The 22,226-nt window shown below is 41.4% G+C and overlaps 1 protein-coding gene across 1 annotated transcript in view; it reads right to left on the reverse strand.

The window, feature by feature from the left end:
* ITIH5 (inter-alpha-trypsin inhibitor heavy chain 5) overlaps window positions 1–22,226 on the reverse strand; it is a 74,427-nt gene that overhangs the window by 37,127 nt on the left and 15,074 nt on the right. Inside the window, exons 3-6 of the mRNA XM_060159939.1 lie at window positions 17,433–17,596; window positions 16,394–16,495; window positions 14,325–14,575; window positions 408–577 (exon numbers count right to left, since the gene is read on the reverse strand). Coding sequence (XP_060015922.1) covers window positions 408–577; window positions 14,325–14,575; window positions 16,394–16,495; window positions 17,433–17,596 — 687 coding nt within the window. The remainder of the gene's footprint in view (window positions 1–407; window positions 578–14,324; window positions 14,576–16,393; window positions 16,496–17,432; window positions 17,597–22,226) is intronic.

Genomic DNA, 22,226 nt, shown 5'->3' on the forward strand with positions numbered 1-22,226 from the left:
CCTAACCACCTTTCATGTTAAGACATAAAGACTGCTTACATCCTGGACGCACATTAATACATTTTGATATTCCCGCCCTGTCTTTGGAGCAACATAACCTAAGAAAAAGGAGCCATGGGCCAGTCTCTCTAAGTTAAAATTAAAGATGAACTAAGTTCTAACTTCATCTAAAACACCGCAGGGAAAATTATAGGTTTCATTCGTTTCCAGATTACTGACTCAGGAAACAGCCGCAGCCTCCAGCAAGGGAACACTGCTGGTCTTCTTGGAGACATATTTGGGGTTAAAACAGATTTCCTAAGAACTGGAAGTTCTCTCTCCCATAGGTAAGTATTGAAATCCCGAGTTCTGGGTGTAACTAAGAGTATCAAGCAACTAACATGAAACAGCAACAACGAACCCATTACCTGGATGTCCCCAATGCTCTGTTCCCTATTAACATCATATCTAATGATGAAATCTCCCAAAATGCCATTCTGGGCAATCTTGGCTTGTTGGACCACAGTAGGTTTAAAAACGACTTTGGCAAAAGTTTCGTTTTGGTTGATAACAGTAGAAGGAGGTGGCCCAGAATCATCTGTAAGCAAGATATAAAGATAATTAATAACTGAATACATAAATTTTTTCTGAAAAGAAACAAGATCTATTTTGCATGGACACAAAGGGTTAGACTTTATTTTAGTGCAGGTTTATGTTTCATATGAACTCCCAAAACTTTGTACAGATAACATATCACAATGCACCAGGTATGTTAGCATATATTTCACTTCTATGCCTCCTTTTAAATCTTTTCTTATAAGAATTTTTAAAATACGCAAAAGTAGACAGAACAGTAAAATGAACTCCCATGTACCCATCACCTGACTTTAACAATTATCAACCTTTTACCAATCTTTTGCATCTGTTTTTATGTATCCTCTCACAATTGTTTCCTAGAATTTTAAAACAAATCTGAGCCCTCATACTTCATCCATGAATACTTCAGTATATATCTCTAACTACAAGAACACTTTTAGTGTAACCACAAAACCACTGGCACAAGTAACAAAATTAATGCTCAGTGCTTAATTATCAACCTATACTCAGTTTGTATTTAAATTTTCCTGAGTCTCTAGAACCTATCTTGGAAGTTGCTTTGTTTGAATCAGGATCATAACAAAGTCCCCACATCACATTTGGTTTATGTTTCTTAAATCTCTTTTAATCCACTAGTGTCCCCCCTCTTCACCTTTTTTCTAACGCTACACATAAGTGCTGTAAAACACGGGTTATTTGTCCTATGGAGTTTCTTACATTCTGTATTTTGTGATTGTTTACTTGTCCTGTCCTTTAACTTGCTCTTCTGAAGTCCTGGTCCCCAATTTTGGGTTGAATGTAGCATCTGGGGGAGTAGAAAACATACCAATGCCCAGGCCAAGAGCTCATTTAATTGGTCTGCGACACAGTTGAGGCATCAGGATGTTTAAATTCCCCGTGGGATTCTAATGCTCAGTTAAGACTGAGAATCACAGCTCAGTCCCCTGTAGTTCCTGTGTTCTGGTGGGTAGAGCTAGAGACAGGCTACACTCAGCTTCAGCGCCATGGACAAGAACACTTCTTGGTGATGCTGAGTCCCTACTACTTTATCACATCAGAAAGTACACGATATCTAGTTGGCTACTTTTAGTTGCAGTAAGATTCATGGTGGGTTCTGATCACCCACGATAAAGTTCCTCATCAGTCTTTCCCTTAATAGTTTTATCAATCACTGATGATGTCTGCCTGTTCACTATTTCATTAGAGTCGCAGAAGGCTGCTTTCGAATTCTATCATTCCTTCCATATGGAATTCTTCAGTAAGGAACACTTTTCCTCCATCAGTCATTTGGTTGCCCTAACATACTGTTTGTCCAGAAAACTTATGACTCTTTAAAGAAAAAATTTCCCAAAGCTTTCCCCAGCATGAAACTTAGGATATAAATTGAATTCCAGAAAGAGGATAAATGAATTTTATGTGATTTAAGAAAAATTAGTGATGACAAAGAGCATCTCGTTTCACTCCTAACCTTCATTCCTTCCGTAGGACACACTACAGAGAATTATTTCGTGGACTACCCACCTTTGTATATCCATACACCATGTCTATATACCGAACAACAGAAACCCAAAGTTTTGAGATCTGCATGCATCATGAAGAATATGAAAACAAAATGAGGAATTCGTAAACATCAGCATGTGGACTTTTTATCCAGATACTGAATCAAAGCCCGGATTAAAACTGCTGCACAGCATCTGATTCTCTTTTTAAATCTATTCAAGTTGATACCATGGAGTAAGCTGACCAGCAATTTTCCATCCCTAATTAGCAAAATAAAAGAGGAAATGAGGCATAATTTGTCCATGGTAATTTGTGTTTAAGAATAAACTTCTTGGGCTTCCCTGGTGGCACAGTGGTTGAGAGTCCGCCTGCCGATGCAGGAGACACAGGTTCGTGCCCCGGTCTGGGAAGATCCCACCTGCCGCGGAGCGGCTGCGCCCGTGAGCCATGGCCGCTGAGCCTGCGCGTCCAGAGCCTGTGCTCTGCAACGGGAGAGGCCACAACAGTGAGAGGCTCGCGTACCGAAAAAAAATAAATAAATAAATAAACTTCTTTCTGCTAAGGGCTTATTAGACAAAAGTCAAAGGAAGCTTAGACATTTCCTTCAACAGAACTGACAATTATTATTTAGAGACCATTTAGGTGTAACCTTAACAGGAACCACCAGGCAGAACTGACTCTTCTATTATTTGTACTTATCAAGGGCAGGGATTTCAGGAGTGACCAGAGAGCTAGCAAACAGAAAGTCTGTTCTTACAGAAAGTCAATTGTATACAAGAGAACATACTTCCAACAGATCTGCTCATCTGAAGAAGGAGCTGTGAAAATCTCAAAGGCATGCTGACAAGTGCCAGCCTGTGTTCCCTGGAGTCAATCTTTCATTGTTATTACTGGCAAAGCCCCAAGAGTGAGAGGTATGATAATACATTAGCTAAGAACTCAGGATCACAAATGAGTCAGAAGGACCTGCATTTGATACTGGGTCTGCCTCTCATCATCTCTGAGGCTCTGGGCAGGTTATTGAGCCCTGGTTATCTCATCTATAAAATGGATGAATGGTCTACCAAACACACTATTGAAATGGTTGTGATGTGATGTACCTAGCATCATTCTGATTCATGGTGGGCAGTCACACTAGCTAACATTATCATCAACCACAAAGGGGTACAAAAAATAGAAGGGCCAGTGAATTCTAAAACAACACAACGTGTCAAACTTGGGATACTTCTTGCAACGAAGAGGAAAGAACTACTGCTATTCGCAACACGGTTGAATCTGAGAGTCATTTTGAGTGAAAACACAAGATACAAAAGAAAGTATTCACTATGTTTCCATTTACACAAAACTCAAGAGCAGGCATAACTCACTCATGGCAATTGAAGGAGCCTAGCGGTTCCCTTGGGGGTGAATACTGACTGGGAAAGAGGATAAGAGGACCTTTTGGGGTGCTGAAAATACTCTACGTCTTGACCTGAAAGTAATTGGTTGGGTATATACATAGGTAAAAATTCATTAAATTGCACACATAAGATTTATACACTTTATTCTGGGCATAGCCCAATTAAAAAAAAAATTAAACTCATTGAAAGCTGTATAGTCCAATAGATTGAACAAACAATCCCTGGGATGGAACACAGTATTATTTGCCAAATGAACCTCTATCTTAGGGTAAGTCTGTTTGTGTGGGCATTTATATGGGGATTAGGTGTATTCATTGTAGTTCCTGCTGGCAGAAAGAGGACCAGGGACAGAGTTACGAGGAAGCACTTTCGTGCCGCATCTCTAAGCTCTAAGAAAGATGTCCTATTGGCAGAAGCAGCTTTCACAGCTCATCTCACTAGAAGTGTTCCAGCAAACGCTGGATGGGTTCATCACCTGCAGGGGTGATGCAGACCAGCTCTACCACGTAGTTTTGGACCAGCAGCAGCAGTATCACCTGGGAACTTGCTAGAAACACAAATTCTTGGGTTCATCCCAGAAACTCTGAGTCAGAAACCCTGGAGGTGGGACCCAGGAATCTGTATTTTCACAATCCTTCCAGGTGATTCTGGTTCCTGCACAAAGACAGTGGTCATGTGCCTTTGATATATGTAATTGGGCGCCACTAGATTCTCTCTAACCTTAAAATTCTACATGAATGAGATTTGACTCTCTTGACACTGTCAGGACATACCTACTTTTTCATGTTTCAAGTCTCTCTCATTGAAATGGTCTTTACAATTACCCTGAATTAATACCATTCATGGTGGAATGAAAGTACTGAGGATTAAAAAGTATAATTTCTCTCTTCATAATTAATTGACTAGGCTCTTTGATATAAGCCATGAGAAAGGATAGTGTATTATTATTTTTGTTTCCTACTGACCTCTGATGTTTGCTAGTGCACGATGAAAATTCATGAGATTCCTCTAAATAGGCTTATTTTATGTGCCCAAAGAGTGGGTTGATTCCCAGTTGGGTTATTCACCAAGAAGCCCGGTTCCTGAGACTGACCTCCACCCACTAAGTACCAGACAGTCAATGTGACCCAAGGAATTTTCCACTACCTATCAAAAAAAAAAAAAGTCTGCTGGGAAAAATTCCAGAGTAGTATCTCTAGAAAATAAAATCCTCTTTTTATTAGAGAAGGAAAAAATCTTAATAAAAAATTTATTAGAGAATGAAAAAAATCAATGAGATTAGTATAGGCTGCCCACAGTTACTGACCAAAATCTCAAAGGAGAATAGTACTATTTAGCTTTTCCTGACTGTGAATTGGGGCTCATCCTGGGGACCGCCACAAAATCGTAAGTACAATGAGCTAATTTATTAGCAGGGCCCTCAGCGATCACGGGATGTGTCCTAAACATAATGAAGAGTGCAAGGCAACAGGTTGGGAGCAGACCAAGAGTGGGAATCTGACCTACTTTTCTAATGAGAAACCACATATTTTTTCCTCCTATTGGTTTGCCCTCCTTCGTGCCCACTTGGTCAGGGATAGCAGTGAACTTCGGTGATTGCTCTGAATTGAAGGAAACTGTGTCTTCTCATGTCATCCCCCTGTTTTAGTCCAAGCATCAGTGGTCTTGTGTAAGATGACCTTCGGGGGCACAAGACTGCCTCTAGAGCATCCTTGAGAAGATTCACCGACTGCCCTTTTCCCACCCACCCTTCCCTGCTTCTCAGGTCATTAGCATCCCCACGATGCCCTCTTCCTGTCTAAAGCCCCATGTTTTTGAACAAGAAGATACATGTTATTTTAGAACCCACATAATACCGAAGGAAGTGGGCTCTAGAGTTTGGGAGACTCAAAACGACAGACTTAATATCTCTGAGCCTCAGTTCCACATCTTGCAAATCCACATCATAGAATCACAGTCAGAATTAAGTGACATCATATATAAAAGCAAGTGAGGATGGTGCCTGGCACATGGTAGATGCTCAACACGTAATAGCCCCAGCCTCTCCCCCTTCAGAAGTACCTTCTTATTCTTTTTGTCTAGGATGAAAGGCAACTCATGAGGGAAAAAAAACTCTTTGGTAACACAGTTTACATTTTCCCATAACAGGTTTCTCTACACCACTAAGAGCTTAGTAAAAACAAATAATCATTATTTAGAGGAAAAAAGGCACATCATAATGAACATTCTTAACAGGGAATTCAAGAATGTTGATACAGAGAATGATCTTTATAAAGTATAATGGAATTAGTAGCTTCCCAAGAGCTCCCTGAAATTATATACAGAATTTGGCATGAAAGTGTACATGTAGGGACTTCCCTGGTGGCGCAGCGGTTAAGACTCCGTGCTCCCAATGCAGGGGGCCCAGGTTCGATCCCTAGTCAGGGAACTACATCTCACATGCATGCCACAACTAAGAGTTCGCATGCCACAACTAAGGAGCCCACCTGTCGCAACTAAGACCCAGCACAACCAAATAAATAAATTAAATATTTTTTTCAAAAAAGAAAGTGTACATGTGTATTTTTTTCTGGAGAGATGTCCGTAGCTTTCACCAGATTCTTCAAGGAGCCCCCATAAAGTTAAGAGCCATGCATACAAGTGCCATTAAATATTCCTATTTTTCCCATTGATTCTATCTTGTAACGACAAGGCACGTCATCTATTTTGCATAAAGCATGAAGAGAACAGGGATGTTATTCACAAATAAACACTCCCCTCCTAGACAACCACCTGGGGGAAAAGGGAAGCTGACTGCTATGTACAGTGTCTAAAGGTGAAAAGATTTAGGAGCAAAGAACCACAGTCAAAGTCATCAGCTGAAAGCCACACCTCTTTGGGTCAACTGATGGGGGATTTCCTGGCCTCTGTTTCCTGTGGGCCTTGGGTTTGCCAACTGTCGGAGAAAAACAGCTAACACCTGGTGATTTATAAAAGGATTTCCAAACAAACACTGTCTACTCATTTCCCCTTGGAAAAGAGGCTAAACTGTCTATACTTGCTTATGTAATTTTCTCACCTGGGCTCCAGTGGGGAGATTTCTTCAATAAAGGGCAAGTCAAAAACATGTGAATAATTGGCCAACTACCCTTCAATGGTCACGATAAAGACAACATTCAAGCAAACTGGCAGAGTATTAAAAGAAAAAGTGATGGGGGTGTAATTATGGCATGGCGACTATGGTTAATAATACTGTGTTGCACATTTAAGAGGTGCTAAGGGAGTTGATCTTAAAAGTTCTCATCATAAGGAAAACAATTCTGTAACCACGTATGGTGAGGAATGTCGCTAGGTTTACTGTGGTCATCATTTTGCATTAGATACAAATAAATCATTTTGTTGTACACCTGAAACTAACATAATGTATGTCAACGGTACCTATATTGGATAGGTCTCGGGGAAAAACAAAGTGGTAAAGTTGAGGCAATGAAGACGGAAAAGAATTTAAATACTATTGTAAGTCCCCTATTACATGCAGTTTTCTTATTGGAAGGGGGCTTTCTCCTCTATATTGATAGTTGGTATTTTAAATCCTTTTGAAAATAGCGTCATATAGATATGACAACATACAGCATAGAATGATAATGCAAATTTACAGCTGAAGGCATTCAAATTCAACTCCATCACTGTATAGGTAAGCGGTGTTTGCCCAGATTTCTTAGCCAATTAGCTTACTACTTCACTCCTTACTCAAAGCTCTTTCTTTCCCCAAAACGATACATTACTGAGTCTCAGGTTTCCCTGTTTGAATGACTTGCCCAGAGAAACTATGCATGAAAACAAGTAGAGCTACCTCATACATTCTAAATGCAGATAACCCCTAAAAACATGAATTACCCCTTCCTGATACCATTTTGTGTCCATTGATGACCTCCAACATTAGCTGCTCTAAGTGCCTGAAACTGGACCAAATGAAGGCCCAGCAAAAGCAGTGCTAGGACAGCAAAGGAATATAAGACTAAGAGGTTTCTGGTAAATTCTTCTACGTTGTCCTCTGGCACTCAGGCAGAACACGGCCCAATCACTGAGAAAACCTGGGTGGCATTTTATAGATGCAACCTTACAGAGGGTGTCCTTATACTACTATTCAAAACTGCCAATTCTTCTTACCCATTAGGATGGCTACTACCAAATAAAACACACACACACACACACACACAAAAAAGAAACCAAAAAAACCCACCAGAAAATAGCAAATGTTGTCAAGGGTGTGGAAAAACTGGAACCCCTGTGCACTGTTGGCGGGAATATAAAATGGTATAACGCTGCAGAAAACGGTATGGTGGTTCCTCAAAAACTTAGAAGTAGAACTGCCACGTGATCCAGCAATTCCACTCTGGGGCATATACCCAATAGAAGTGAAAGCAGGATCTCAAAGACCCTACACGCCATGTTCATAGCAATACTATTCACAATAGCCAAGAAGGGGAAGCAACCCAAGTGTCCTTCTACAGATAGATGGATGAACAAGATGTGGTCTATATGCACAATGGAATACCAGTCAGCCATAAAAAGGAAGGAAACCCTGTTGTGTGCCACAGTATGGAGGAACACCGAAGACATGATGCTAAGTAAAATAAATCAGTCACAAAAAGACAAGTACTGTATGATTCTACTTATACGAGGTCCCTAGAGTTGTTAAACTCATAGAGACAGAAAGTAGAATGGTGGTTGCCAAGGTCTGGGGCAGTGGGAGAAGGGAGAGTTGTTAAATGGATATAGAGGTGCAGTTTGGGAAGATGAAGACATTCTGGAAATTTTGAATAAACTCAACACTACTGAACTGTACACTTCAGAACGACTAGGATGGTCAATTTAATGTTATATGCTTTTTACCACAATTTAAAACTTTTATTAATTTTTAAATGAACTTATTTACAAAACAGAAATAGACTCACAGACATAGAAAACAAACTTATGGTTGCCAAAGGGGAAAGGCGGGAAGGGATAAATTAGGAGTTTGGGGTTAATATACACACACTACTATATATAAAATAGATAAACAACAAGGACCTACTGTATAGCACAGGGAATTATACTCAATATTTTGCAATAACCTATAAGGGAAAAGAATCTGATAAAGAAAAAATATATATATATATTTATGTATAACAATCACTGTGCTGTACACCTGAAACTAACACGACATTGTAAATCAACTACACTTCAGTTACAAAAAAACTTGTATTGATTTTTCAAAACTGCCCACTCTAAGCTCTTCAAGGGCAGTGACAATGCCTTGGACGTCTGCAGGTGCCAGGCGTTCAGCAAAGGACGTGGTGAGGACTCAAGGTACGCTTGCGGAACATTTAACCTGGACACGACTCAGCACATTGGCACATACTTGGGCAGATGAATGGAAGGGCCCTTCAAGAGGGTCACCTTGAAAGTGTGCTGGTGGGCGTGGCAGATGCTCTAGTTGATACAGGTCACCTGCATCCACCTCTGGTTGCAGCCACACTTGTGGTGGACAGTGCCATTCACCCGGACAACACCCCACCTCGCACAGCAAACTAAGACAGCAGGAGAAAGGAAGAAACAGAGTGAGGCCTCCCAGAGAAGAGTAGGAGCGTCACCAGTACCAAGTGAAAGAGAGAAGGCTACCCTCCCCGGTGTCTCGGAGCCACCCTGCTCAGAGCCAGCGCCGACCCAACTAGAGCCAACATCCAAACACAAGTAACATGGGTCCTCCTATCAGCATTAAAAACAGAACCAAAAAAAAAACCAAATCCAACTACGGAGCCAAATGATTCATACCTCAATAATTTCTGCACTGAACAATGCTGGAAACCCTCACATAACAACCAGATTGCTTCCTGGCAAATGTACAGAGGCCAAGAGGGGCCATGCCCTTCCAGCTGCAGACTGGAGACTGGATCCAGGGGAAAGACACACAGCAGTGGGGAACCGGAGCTGGGGGTGAGCCATTAGTCACAATGCAGCCTTTAATAGGGCAGAGCACCAGATTTAGCAAATAAAAAGACAGGATGTCCGGTTACATCTGAATTTCAGATAAACCACAAATGATTTTTTTTAGGATAAGTATGTCTCAGATACTGCACAGGATATACTGTTTATCTGGAATTCAACTGTAACGGAGCATCCTGTCTTTTATCTGGCAATTCTGGAAAAGGGAGGGATCTAGATTCTTGTAACCAGTCTTCTGGAACCAAATTCTGTCTCCTAATCCCTCCTTCACAACAGAATAAGAGCTACACCCAAGAGCTGACAAAATTGACCAACTTAAGCCAGGAATGTATTAAAAATCCAACAGCATCTTCACTGCCGACAGTCATTTATTCCTAAATTCTTTTAACAAATATTCACTGAGCACCCATTCTATGCCAGGCACCACACTAGGTGCCTTGATTACAATCCTGAGAGCCTTCACAGCAAAAGGCAGAGTCATGGGTTACCAGACCAAGCAAAGAAAAAGAGAAATAAGATTTTTAAACAGATTCAACCAACCCCTCATTGTGCATCTACGGATATGCAGAACACAGGCTAGTCTGCAGTCAAAAGTGACTTGAGGGCTTCCCTGGTGGTGCAGTGGTTGAGAGTCCGCCTGCCGATGCAGGGGACACGGGTTCGTGCCCCGGTCCGGGAGGATCCCACATGCCGCGGAGCGGCTGGGCCCGTGAGCCACGGCCGCTGAGCCTGCGCATCCGGAACCTGTGCTCCGCAACGGGAGAGGCCACGGCAGTGAGAGGCCCGCGTACCGCAAAAAAAAAAAAAAAAAAAAAATGCAGCTGTCTGAAAATAGAGACAGAGGTAGATTGGTGGTTGCCTGGGGCTGAGGTGGGAACAGGGAGTGACTGCAAGTAGGCACAAATATCTTTTCGGGGTGATAGGAATGTTCTAAACTTGGGTTGTGCTGATGTTGCGTAACTCTGCAAATGTACTAAAAATCACTGAATTATAGACTTAAAATGAGAAAATGTTATGATATGCAAACTAAGCTTCAATAAAAACTGCTTTTTCAAAAAGCAAAGAATATAAGCGGTAAACAATGAAAGTCACAGAACCATATCTGTTTAGTGGTAGAAAAACTTTTCAACATTGTTCTTTAGCTTTACAAATAAATAAGCATGTTAAAAAGCGCTCATAAAAAATCTGTTTCTCATAGAAATTCAAATAATATCAAACCCCAAAAATACAGCTACCCAGGCCTCACCCAGATAAATTCTAATTCACGTGTTTCAGGTAGGACTCAGTCATCTGTTTTTTTTTTTTTTTAACCTCTCCTGTGCCTGTAGGGTATAGCCAGGTTTGAGCATCACTGATGTAAAGCAAAAGGGGATAAAACAGGCAAGGTACCTTATTTCTTATTTTGTTTATCTCATTTTATTTTACTCCTAGCCATCAGGGATCTGATCATAAATGAAAGTTTTATGCCCCCCTCCAGTTTTTTTTTTTAAGCATGGAAAGGGCAGTAATTTTGGTGCCATAGGGCCATAAGAAGTTTGAGATTTTAACCTAGAGAGTGAAATAACCAGCTTTAAACATAGATGGAATATTTATCCTGGTGTATGACTTGAGAAGATCACACACCCAGGGATGTTCCAGGAAAGTCTTAATTTCAAATACTCTGGTCCACTGAGCTCACAAATCATAAAAATATTTTAGAGGAGTTACTGGAGGAGAAGGGACGGTGACAGATGAGAGAGGGAGTCTGGTCTTGTACCGAATACCAATTTGTATCCTTTTAGAGTTTGAACCATGCACGTGAGTTAACTATTTTAATAATCCAGAAAGTATAATGCTTTGGCTTCCAAAGTACATCTCACCGAATTGGCTTTCACATTGAGAAAAAGCCCATTCATTTACGATTCAGTAGCCGTGGGTCCAATCCCCATACATCGGACAAGTAAACTGAGGCAAAGGTAGGTTCCACTGCTTTTAGCCTTTCTCTTTCTTTTTTCGTAACTAGGGAGAGACTCGGAATTTGAACTCACACCCTCAGTATTTTACAAAAGCTCCCAGAGAGGGCTGTTCTAGAGGCTGAAGGAGATAATCTTGTGTGCAAGGGCCGAGTCTAGTAGCTAGCACGTAGTCATCTTTATCTAGAATTGCTTCCATAAAGATGTCAATGGGTCCAGCGGTCAGAGAAGTCCAGAAATCTGACCTCTTAAGGACAGCCAGATCTATCAGAGGCATGTGCTGGCTCTGGTCCACATTCACACGATCACAGCCAACATCCTGGTCTAAGTGCTATTCTAGCTGCACCTCTATCCTGGATGCTTTCTGGAAACACGCAATAGCGTCCAGACAAAATCACAACATCCTATGCCTCTGGCTCCTGGGGCTGCCGTTTTGCAGGAAGAGGAACAGCTGAGCTCTGGATGGGAATGAGGGGCAAAAGGGCCCCGGTCCACTGCACCTGGCCTGGGTAATGGCCTGTGAGACCTCTCACTCTGGAAGGCAAAATATCTACTCTGGTGCAAAGAGCCAGGAAAACAATTTTCTTAAAAATAAACAGATTCCCAAGAGGTCAATGGTCTGGAAAAATTCCTCTGAGATTCCCACAGGCCCTGCAGATAAGCAGTAACAGGATTAACAACGGGATTCAGACCTGTCCCCTCCAAGCATAACCCACACACCACAACGCGGACACCTCTGAAAAGTCACAGTGGTTCTGAACCTGGCAAGACACACATCCATTTCATTCCTACAGCAGGACGACCATACTTCCCACGTGGGAAAATTTCCCACTAAATTGTGAATAGGGAGAAATGAAATTTTAAAATGTTCTTTCTTATTAGATTAGGTGTGTATTTTTCTTTTTTCTTTCTTTTCCTTTTTTTTCTTCCTTTTCTTCTCTACTTTGCAGACACCTCATTAGCTATCTACTCTTCAAAACGCATGCTGTTTAATACTGTAAGGAGACAAAGGTTAATCAGACAAAGACCTGCTTCACAATCACTTATGATCTAATAGGGGAGATAAGATTTGCAGAGAAAAAAAGTAAATGGAAGGGGATAATAATTATGATGATTAAGCTCTTACTCGGCACCACATGTACACAAAAGCTTCCCAATGACCCTAAGAGACAGTTACTATCCCTGTTTACAGATGCGTAAGCTGAGTCTCACACGGCCCAGGTCAGCTTTTTTCAAGGACATAGTTCATAACTGATTGAAAATCCATTAACCATACACACAGTGACCTAGAGGACCTAAGAATGGTGTCATGTATCTCATGCCATTTCTGAATGTCAGGTCCCTTGATGATATCTGTAACTTTCTGACGAGATCTGGATGGACTGCCAGCCCACTGTCTGGAGTCAACTTATAATAGACCTGAATCCACACTCCAGTCTTTGAGGGTGAATGACTTCTCACGTCCAGAGTCACTCACTGAACTGCGTGCTGGGGGCAGAACACATGTTCCATACTGTCACGTCCAGAGTCACTCACTGAACTGCGTGCTGGGGGCAGAACACGTACGTTCCATACTGTCACATCCAGAGTCACTCACTGAACTGCGTGCTGGGGGCAGAACACATGTTCCATACTGTCACGTCCAGAGTCACTCACTGAACTGCGTGCTGGGGGCAGAACACATATGTTCCATACTGTCACGTCCAGAGTCACTCACTGAACTGCGTGCTGGGGGCAGAACGCCTATGTTCCGTACTGTTCACTGTCCCACATACCAGCTCCGGCTCTTGACTGTTTTTGCATCACGTAAGATAACGACATTCTGTTATTCCTCGTGTCAAGTTATTTCTCTCCTCTCCTTCCAACCTCATCCCTAAATATTCTTGTACGAGAAGCCTTCTTGGGAGACTCTGGACCCTCCTTGCAGTCACAGGGGTTGAATTCAGATTCTGCACACTCCATGATCACTCAGCACTCAGCACTTCCCTGATCTCAGCATCACAGATGTCCGAAATCTTGTCATTCTAACCCCGGTGAATTTGGGGGCACATCTATGCTGTCACCAATTTGACATAAAGCCTTACTGATATACTTAGGATAAGGCACAATGCAAGTGAATATTTAATGTAAACTATTAGTGGAAATTAATATAGTGGTTAAAATTAGATTAGATTGAATTTTTCATTATCATTTCAACAGAGTGCTATTTAAAAAATTAAAATTTGAGAAAAAAGCAAATTGAGCAATCTTACTAATGAAGAAAAAATGTCTGTGTCTTAAGTCAAACTGGCAGTACATATTTTTCATTATTTAAATTTAGAAAGATATAGCACATTATTTAGATGTTTACGTGAATGTCAAAAGTTTGCTTTAAAAACAGAGTATTGAAAAATAAAATAATAAAAACAGAGTATTAGAAAATGACCACATACTCCCTTACCCCTAGTATAAAATGATTATTTTATATAACTTCCTGGTCTTTTGTCAGCTTCACAGTTAACATATTTAACATTAAAGTGTATGTACAACTGTGTCTCTTTTTTCTCTATCACGTGCTGAATTGTTTTTGTAACACTATTTTACTAATCACGTCTGTGTGGTTGAATACTTAGGATGAAGGAACGTTTTTGCTACTACAAATATTATCAAACGGGTTTGTACATGTAACAGTACCGATATTCTAGATGTCTCACCGAGGTTAGATTCCCAGGAGTGATACGACAGTGTCAAATGATTTGAACATTTAAATCTCCTGATAGAGCCTGGCTTAAAAAACAAAGGTACAGGGCACTGTCTTTGTTTTGCTGCTGTCCTTCAGATTCCCCCTCCCCTTGGGGCCCGTGCTGCAGGGGTGCCATCTGGTTTAATGCCAGCGCCCAGCTTGGAGTCAGCACACGACACCTGAGTGCATCCGGCCAGCACCGCTCACCTTGCCCCCGCCCGCCGCCCTGGCGACGGCTGTTCTGGAGCCCCAGCACCTCCAGCGCCGCGATGCCCGACCTCTCCAGAATGGTCACCTCCACCGTCAGCCGCCCCACCAGCTGCTGGGGCCGTACGCTGACCACGTGCTCGTACTTCCCCAGCCGCCGCTGCAGGAGCTCCTCGTAATTCAGGAGGAAGGCAGCCTTGTCCTTGCTGGGAAGCACCACGGAGGCTCTGAAGGTCTCCGTCCCCTTCTCCCTGGAAGAAAGAGAAAAGGGAAGAGGGGATCGGAGAAAGCCAGGTTCCCTCGAGTACCCCGGGGCCCCGGCCAAACTCTCTCAGCGAGAGGCCTTAGCGTGGACCACAATGCTTCCCCATCATCAAGCCACCAGCCACTGCAGCTGCCCCCATGATGCATCCTGAGGGGATTCAGGAAGGAGAAAACCAGGAGACTGGCCCTAGATAGTTAAGATGCATATCTAAGGAATACTTTCAATGAGCCCAGACTCTTGCATCTTCCTATACACAGAAGCACTGAATTCATCAACTCGAGATGTCTGTTGTTTTTCAGTGTGTGTGATTAGCAGTAATCTTTTGATGTGTGACTACCTCTTTTTTTTTTTCAGCAAAAACTCCTCTCTATCCTGGCTCCTGTTTGGAACAGTCCCTCAGAGCTGAGAAGCTGTCTCCCAGGCTATAGTCTTCAGTAATGCCTCCAATAAAACATAATTCGTGATTTTTAGGTTGTGCATATTTTTTCAGTTGACATTAGAAAGAAAAACTAGAATTTAGTTTTGGGACGAGTAGCAAAGGCCTGCACTAGAGGAAGGTCACACAGGTTCAAGGAATTCTGAAGAGCAGAGAATTCAAAGACTACTGAACTCTCCGACCTCTCCTTGTGTCAGACCCGAGGGAGCAAAGGGGAGGGGGACTGACACAGCTGACCTCCAGGAAAAACAGATTCCTGCTGTGATCCGACTAAACGGAACTGTGGCTTGCCTGATTCTGCACAATTTATGAAGTGTAAGAAAAGATAATCCTCATAAAGCCCACACCTTTTCCTCTAGATACTAAGGTCGTTTTTCTTCAAAGGGAACAGATGACTTTCTTTTCAAATGGGCTGGCAGAGAGGGAAATTGATTATTCTCAGTATACTAGGTGGTTCTCTAGTTAATGTTATCTACGGAGGCATTAAAAGTGAATTGATTTATTGGTTTTCAGTGTTTAGATTCAGTTTATAGACAAAGAATACAAATACCAGGACAGATCAGAATTTTAACAGTGATAACTGATGATGCAAAAGTAAATGATTAAGTAGGAACAGATGAGTGCTGGAAATGGAAATGAAAAGGTAGGATGACATGAAGGAGAGAGAATATTATCACTGAAGATAACAGGGCTCGTCTAAGATGGTGTAACTGCTTAAATTAACTGAAGAAGAAAAAGATAATAATACAAAAAACTGGAATGCAGAGAGAAAGTGGGAGTATTGTAAACATGCTAAATCCTCTTTCTTCACAGCACAGAATCAACAGATAATATCTGATTTTTATCATGAAATTGTTAAAAAGCAAACTATCATAATATTTAGAGTGAGGGAGGTAACTACCAGAAATCTACAGAAATATCAGAAGTGGATGTTTCTAGAAAGTGAGAACTGGGGAATGGGAGCAATAAAATATTCCTTTTCATCATAAACCCTTAGCTACTATATTGTTAACCAGGTATATATCTGTATTTTTTTTAAGATTTTTTTTTGATGTGGACCATTTTCAAAGTCTTTATTGAATTTGTTACAGTATTGTTTCTGGTTTATGCTTCTATGTGTTGGCCCTGAGGCATGTGGGATCTTAGCTCCCTGACCAGGGACCGAACCCACATCCCCGAAGGTGAAGTCTTAACAGCTGGACGGCCAGGGAAGTCCCTAACCAGGTATATTTAATTATTTATTATGATGATAAAAAAAAAAAAGATAAACCTTTGAAGAAAAGGGTGAGAACAAGATGGGTAGGCAGGGTAGAAAACTTGACACTTGGCTAAAGTGGACTTTTAATTCCTTAATTCAATGGTACTTACCCACTGTCTTCCGTGGTTTTATTCCTTTTCTCTTTTACCTTATCACCATTTTTCTTTTCTTTCTCTGTAATTTCTCCCTGATACACCTTGTCTCCAATAAGCCTGAAACAGAAGACAGCCGCGTTGCCAGCTTGCCGTCCAAGACAAACTCCAACATGGATCTCATAACCATGACAACCCTAGAAAATATTTTTATTTGCCTCTTGGATGTGCAGAAAGAATGCATTCCAGGCCAGGGCACTCCCCTTGTATCACTCATCTCATTCTAGGGCAGTTTTCAACAGGTCCAGATGGGAAGATCCAAGCCAGGGGGCCTCTGATTCTCCAGGAGGAAATCAGAAGACCTGCTCAAACTTCCAAGAAGATTCCCCAACTTGAACCTTGCCCAGACCTAAAATTAAACCCACACACCTCATTTGCATCTCTTTACCTCTTAGTTCAGGAGAAAAGAAGAAAGATATTCTATCTGGTACATCAAAGGTTTCATGGTGTCTCGTCCTTCAGATCTCAACTTCAACACTGACTCCTCTGATCCACCTCCCCAACTAAACAAGCCGCCTCAATCCTACTTGCCATCTCCACAGCATTTGCTACTGTCTGAAGTTATCTCATTTATTCATCTGTTTGCTTATTTATTGTTTCTCCCCAGTGGAATTTCTGGAGCAGAGCAACATTGTCTTTTTTCATAGAAGTAGACCAATCACCTTGAAGCGCACCTGGCCCAGGGTGGGTACCCGTTTGTTGGAGGGAAAGAAAGAGGAAATGAAGGTGGGGGGAGGAAAGGAGGGAGGAAAGAAGAGAGTAATGGGATAAAAGAAGAGGTAATAAAAAGGAGGAAGGAGGAGAGGGAGAGATAGAAGGAAGAAGGGAGAGGAAGTGGGGGAGGGAATCAACCTTCTTTCCCACGAACTGTCCACTGGACTGAGAATTTATAAATTCTCACGGCCAAAGACTGTGGTCCTCACAGCATCTCACGCTCCCCTTGACCCTCCTGCCTAGAAACCTTCAAGCCAGGGTCTCTGACCAGGGTGTCACCTACATAGTGAAGTTAGTGATGAAAGCTGCGGCTGGAATCTGCATCTGAAACGTGATTTCCTGGTCCTCAGATGCTCTGTTCAGCAACCTGCAGGCAACCGTAGTGAAGGCGTAACGGGAAATGATGGTGGACTTCACTGAGAATTCTGTCATCAAGGGTTTGGTTTTCTGTTGGAATCAAAACACACGGTATGCTGTGCACCTGGAACTCTCACAACATTGTAAATCGACCATACTTCAATAAAAATTTTTTTAAAAAACCAGTATTTTCAATGGCACATGAAAGCATGATTCAACCATTTGGGGGTAGGTGTTTTTTTTTTTTTTTTTCCGTACGAGAAATCATCTTCAGTTTGGGAGCCCTTGACTTGTGATTGTTTTCTTCTTTCTTTGTCTTGTCCTGATTTTCCGGATTTTCCCCTCAGTTGTAAAAGTCATGGTTGAACAACCAGTACATGACAGAGAAACAAATTATTTAGCCCAGCTTTAAGAAATGAACACAGTAGGGAGATATAAATTAGGAGGTTGGGATTAACATATACACACTACTATATATAAAATAGATAATCAACAAGAACCTGCTGTATATATAGCACAGGGAACTCTACTCAATACTCTGTTATAATCTATATGGGAAAAGAATCTGAAAGAGAATAGACATATGTATACGTATAACTGAATCACTTTGCTGTACACCTGAAACTAACACAACATTGTAAATCAACTACACTCCAATATAAAATTTTTTAAAAAACTGTAAAAAACAAAAAGAAATGGACACAGTTAAGATTTCCAATTTAACAGAGAATATACTCTACTTAAAGAATTTAATAAAATATTGGAATTTTAGAAGTATGTGAAGTATATAACACTTTTCTGTTATAAATGTTTAGATCACATTTCTAGACTCACTGAATTGACCACAACATCAGATTACACCTAAAGAAATTCTCATATTTCCTAATTAATTTCAATATCCACTTAGAGAAACTATACTCTGGGGCTTTTCCTTTCAGATGACAATCACATTATTGTAAAATAAGAATCAATACTGAGCTCAAGAAAGTATTTGGGGAATTAGAACCCAGAAATAGGGAAGTCTGTGCTAATTAAATTTATCCCCAAAACTTCTGATAAGGGCAGTAGCTAGGCAGTGCAAATTTAAAAGCTGGTTAAACTATTCACAGTTCTCTGTGCATCTATAATATATGCATTTGCTTCTACCTCATGGTATTATAACTCCTGCTAAGTGTCTTCTTCACCGCATGAGCCAGGCCAGAGTGTGGGCAGTGGTGGTGGCAGAGTTCCACCAGACTGTTCATCTGGTGGCTGAACTTGAAGCAGAAAAAAATCTAAACACATCTGAAAGATTTTCCCCTAGAAAGAAAACAAGTTCTCCAATTTGGCCTGAGAAGGAGGTATTTCAAAACAATGGTTCTTGAGATGTGGTCCTTGGACCAGCAGCGTCAGCAGCATCACCTGGGAGCTTATTAGAAATGCAGAACCTCAGACCCCATGCCAAACCTACAGAGCGAGCATCTCAGGGGGTGGGGCTAGAAGTCTATGTTTCAACAAGGCCTCCAGGGGATTCTGAGGGTTGAGAAGCACTCTTTTAAACTAATATAACTAGGTGACACTTCATGTATTTCTGCTAGAATTTTATATCTATAAATTGAGAGGGTTTGTAAATCACCTAAATTATGTCTTCTTCTGAGATCCAAGAATCTAACTCAAAGTCAAAAGTAAGGAATAAAACATTGGGTTTTAGGAAATTATTCCTGAAATCAGAAAGAATCGATGAAATATATATGATTTTATATATAAAATATATAATCACATATATATTTTTATATATATAATATATAATCATATATATGATTATATTTTTTATTTAAAAATATTCTTTTTTAAAAAAATAAATTTATTTATTTATTTTATTTTTGAGTCTTCATGGCTGCACACAGGCTTTCTTTAGTTGAGGCAAGCGGGGGCTACTCTTTGTTGCGGTGCGCGGGCTTCTCAGTGCGGTGGCTTCTCTTGTTGTGGAGCACGGGCTCTAGGCACACGGGCTTCAGTAGTTGTGGCATGCGGGCTCAGTAGTTGTGGCTCGCAGGCTCTAGAGCGCAGGCTCAGGAGCTGTGGCGCACAGGCTTAGTTGCTCCGCGGCATGTGGGATCTTCCCGGGCCAGGGCTTGACCCCGTGACCCCTGCATTGGCAGGCGGATTCTTAACCACTGCACCACCAGGCAAGTCCTCTTTTTTTAAAATTGGGGTATAGTTGCTTTACAACGTCACAAAGAGTAAGTCAGAAAGAGAAAAACAAACATTGTATATTAACGCATATATGTGGAATCTAGAAAAATGGTACAGATGAACCTATTTGCAGGGCAGCAATAGAGAAACAGACGTAAAGAACGGATGTGTGGACACGGCGTGGGGAAGGGGAGGGTGGTATGAATTGGGAGATTGGGACTGACATATATACACTACCATGTGTAAAACAGAGAGCTAGTGGGAACCTGCTGTATAGCCCAAGGAGCTCAGCTTGGTGCTCTGTGATGACCTAGATGGGTGGGATGGAGCAGGGAGGGTGGGAGGGAGACCCGAGAGGAAAGGGATATATGTATGCATATAGCTGATTCACTTCGCTGTACAGCAGAAACTAACACAACACTGTAAAGCAATGTTGACAAAACATTCTTTATGAACATCTCGTCTCTTTAGGACAAAATCCGCTGCTTTAGCCGCCGAGAGAAGATTTTCATACAACAACAGAAACTGGACACCTTCCTCGTACACCTTTAGACATTTAGACCTGGACCTTTAGACCTGGACACCTTTAGACATTTGAGTTTACAACCCTACTGTAGTGTGAGTTGCCCTTGAGCTGGATTTAGTCATTTTGTTAATTTATTTCGAACTCTATGCTCTTTCTGATCTCTACGTGCTTTATTGGTTTTGTTTTGGGAACTAGACTTCTGCATATTAGAAACACCCTTGAAATGAAGAAGTTATAGTAAAAGCTATCAAGACAAATACAAAGAAAAAGAAACTCTCAAGTCCAATCCCCTCACTTTACCAACGTTAAGACCAGGCTAGGGTACTTGCCCCTGGTCACACAGGTGGGAGGTAAGAAATCCAGCATGAGAATATGGAGTTGCTGACTTCCAATCCTGCCTCTTCTGTAAAAGGATTCCAGAGGTGGCCTGGCTGATCAAGGCTTTTCCCAGCGGTCACTGTTAGACAGCCAGTAAAATACAGAACTGCCAAAGCATAGTATATGTAATGCTGGTTCAATTCAAAAGTTACCTGTAAACCTCAGTTATCCCCCCCATTAAACTGTAAACACTCCAGACAGGGCAGGGAGCTGAATCCATTCTGCACTAGTGCCACATTCTGACATTTTCTAAAACTTTTTTTCTTTTTTCTTTTGGGTTGCACCATGCAGCTTGCAGGATCTTAGTTCCCTGATCAGGGATTGAACCCGCACCCCCTGCCATGGAAGCGCGGAGTCCTAACCACTGGACCACCGGGGAATTCGCCCCCCCCCGCAATATTTTTCTTATCAACTTATCACTTCTTTACACAAAAGTCGAGCACTACTAGGGAAAAAATCTTGTTTAGTTTACGTCTTTGATAAACAGAGCATACAACTCTAGCTGCACGGCATTCCAAACAAAACGGAGCTTCTACCATAAAGAGTCCTTGCCCTGTACTATTTCTAAAGTATTTAAAGATCTTCTGCACTTGGTACCCTTGAGATTATCTTTGATGTCATGTTGATTTGTTCTCATTTATGAGATAATGATCACTTAAAATCTCACTGCAATTAAAATGTGAAAATTAGGAGACGCCTGACAAAATGCTAAGTTTGACTACTATGGTATCTTCTTTTGCCTTACGATTATGGATGTAGCAGAATTTTCCACAACATTACATCACGAGGAAGCACAGTTTATGGTCTGTAGCCCCGAGAGACAGGCTGAGAAAAGTTTCAAGAAACTATTTTAGTTTTACTGCTTCTGCCCAGTTAGTGTTTTCCCACAGGAGCCCCTGTGTTATTTACATGGATAGCCCTTGCCTTTCCGTGACTGTGCTGTCCGCCAAAAATCTATTAACATCAATTATGTGCAACTCTATCCCCCATCCCCGAAAGCTACCCAGCCCTTCCCCTGCCCCTCCTGGCCTGTGAACACGTGGAAAACGGGGGCCATGACTTATTCCTTTTTTCTCGTCCACAGTTCTCAGCAGAGAATCAAAATCAAAGACATTTGTAAAACAGAATTTTCGGAATCTTGAACAATTAGAGAAAAATAGATATCCTCCAAAGGGAAATAGTAATAAAGTAGTATTTCAGAAGCACGACTCTAGATTCTATGATGGATTGGGAAGAAATATTACACACGATCTGTTCTCTCAAGGCGCGGTGGGAAGAAAGTGCAAAAAATAGAGAGAAGCACAGGAAGATATAGGGAGATATATGTATTTACTTTTTTTTATTGGAGTATAGTTGCTTTACAATGTTGTGTCAGTTTCTGCCGCACAGCAAAGTGAATCAGCTGTACGTATACATATATCCCCTCTTTTTTGGATTTCCTTCCCATTTAGGTCACCACAGAGGACTGAGTAGAGTTCCCTGTGCTATATAGTAAGTTCTCATTAGTTATCTATTTTATACACAGTACTGTATATATGTCAATCCCAATGTCCCAATTCATCCCACCCCTCTCCTTTCCCCCTTGGTGTCCATATGTTTCTTCTCTACGTCTGTGTCTCTATTTCTGCTTTGCAAATAAGA

Source organism: Lagenorhynchus albirostris, chromosome 1 (genome assembly GCF_949774975.1).
Source record: "Lagenorhynchus albirostris chromosome 1, mLagAlb1.1, whole genome shotgun sequence".
NCBI lineage: Eukaryota > Metazoa > Chordata > Mammalia > Artiodactyla > Delphinidae > Lagenorhynchus > Lagenorhynchus albirostris.